This window comes from Buceros rhinoceros, unplaced genomic scaffold (genome assembly GCF_000710305.1).
Source record: "Buceros rhinoceros silvestris isolate BGI_N320 unplaced genomic scaffold, ASM71030v1 scaffold22689, whole genome shotgun sequence".
Taxonomy (NCBI): Eukaryota; Metazoa; Chordata; class Aves; order Bucerotiformes; family Bucerotidae; genus Buceros; species Buceros rhinoceros.
In genome coordinates, this window is record NW_010430029.1 from 2,219 (window position 1) to 2,543 (window position 325).

At 64.6% G+C, this 325-nt stretch overlaps 1 protein-coding gene across 1 annotated transcript in view; it reads right to left on the reverse strand.

Moving 5' to 3' along the window:
- Window positions 1–325, reverse strand: part of PLEKHM2 (pleckstrin homology domain containing, family M (with RUN domain) member 2) — a gene marked incomplete at its 3' end in the record, with an annotated part of 3,311 nt that overhangs the window by 2,214 nt on the left and 772 nt on the right. Inside the window, exon 3 of the mRNA XM_010142887.1 lies at window positions 159–268. Coding sequence (XP_010141189.1) covers window positions 159–268 — 110 coding nt within the window. The remainder of the gene's footprint in view (window positions 1–158; window positions 269–325) is intronic.

Sequence of the window (325 nt, forward strand, 5' to 3'; positions counted from 1 at the left end):
TCTGAGGGAACAAGGCACCCCGGTGTGCCCCCCGTGGCTGCCACTGCTCCAGGGGACACAAGGGAACTGGCAGGGAAGGCTCTGGGTGCTCTGATTTCTGGAGCAAGCACGGCTCCCTCCCTGCGGCTGGAGGCCCGGGGGTGGGATGTACCTCATACCTTTCCGGATGAGGTAAACGTAGCAGTCCGTCAGCAGGACGTAGATCAGCTGCAGGTTCCCCTCCATGTGCCCGGTGCTCATTCGGATCATCTGTGTGGAGAGAAGTGTGCTCAGCCCGCGGCCGACGCAGGCCCAGAGCCGGTCCTGCGCGGGAGATCGACGGCCG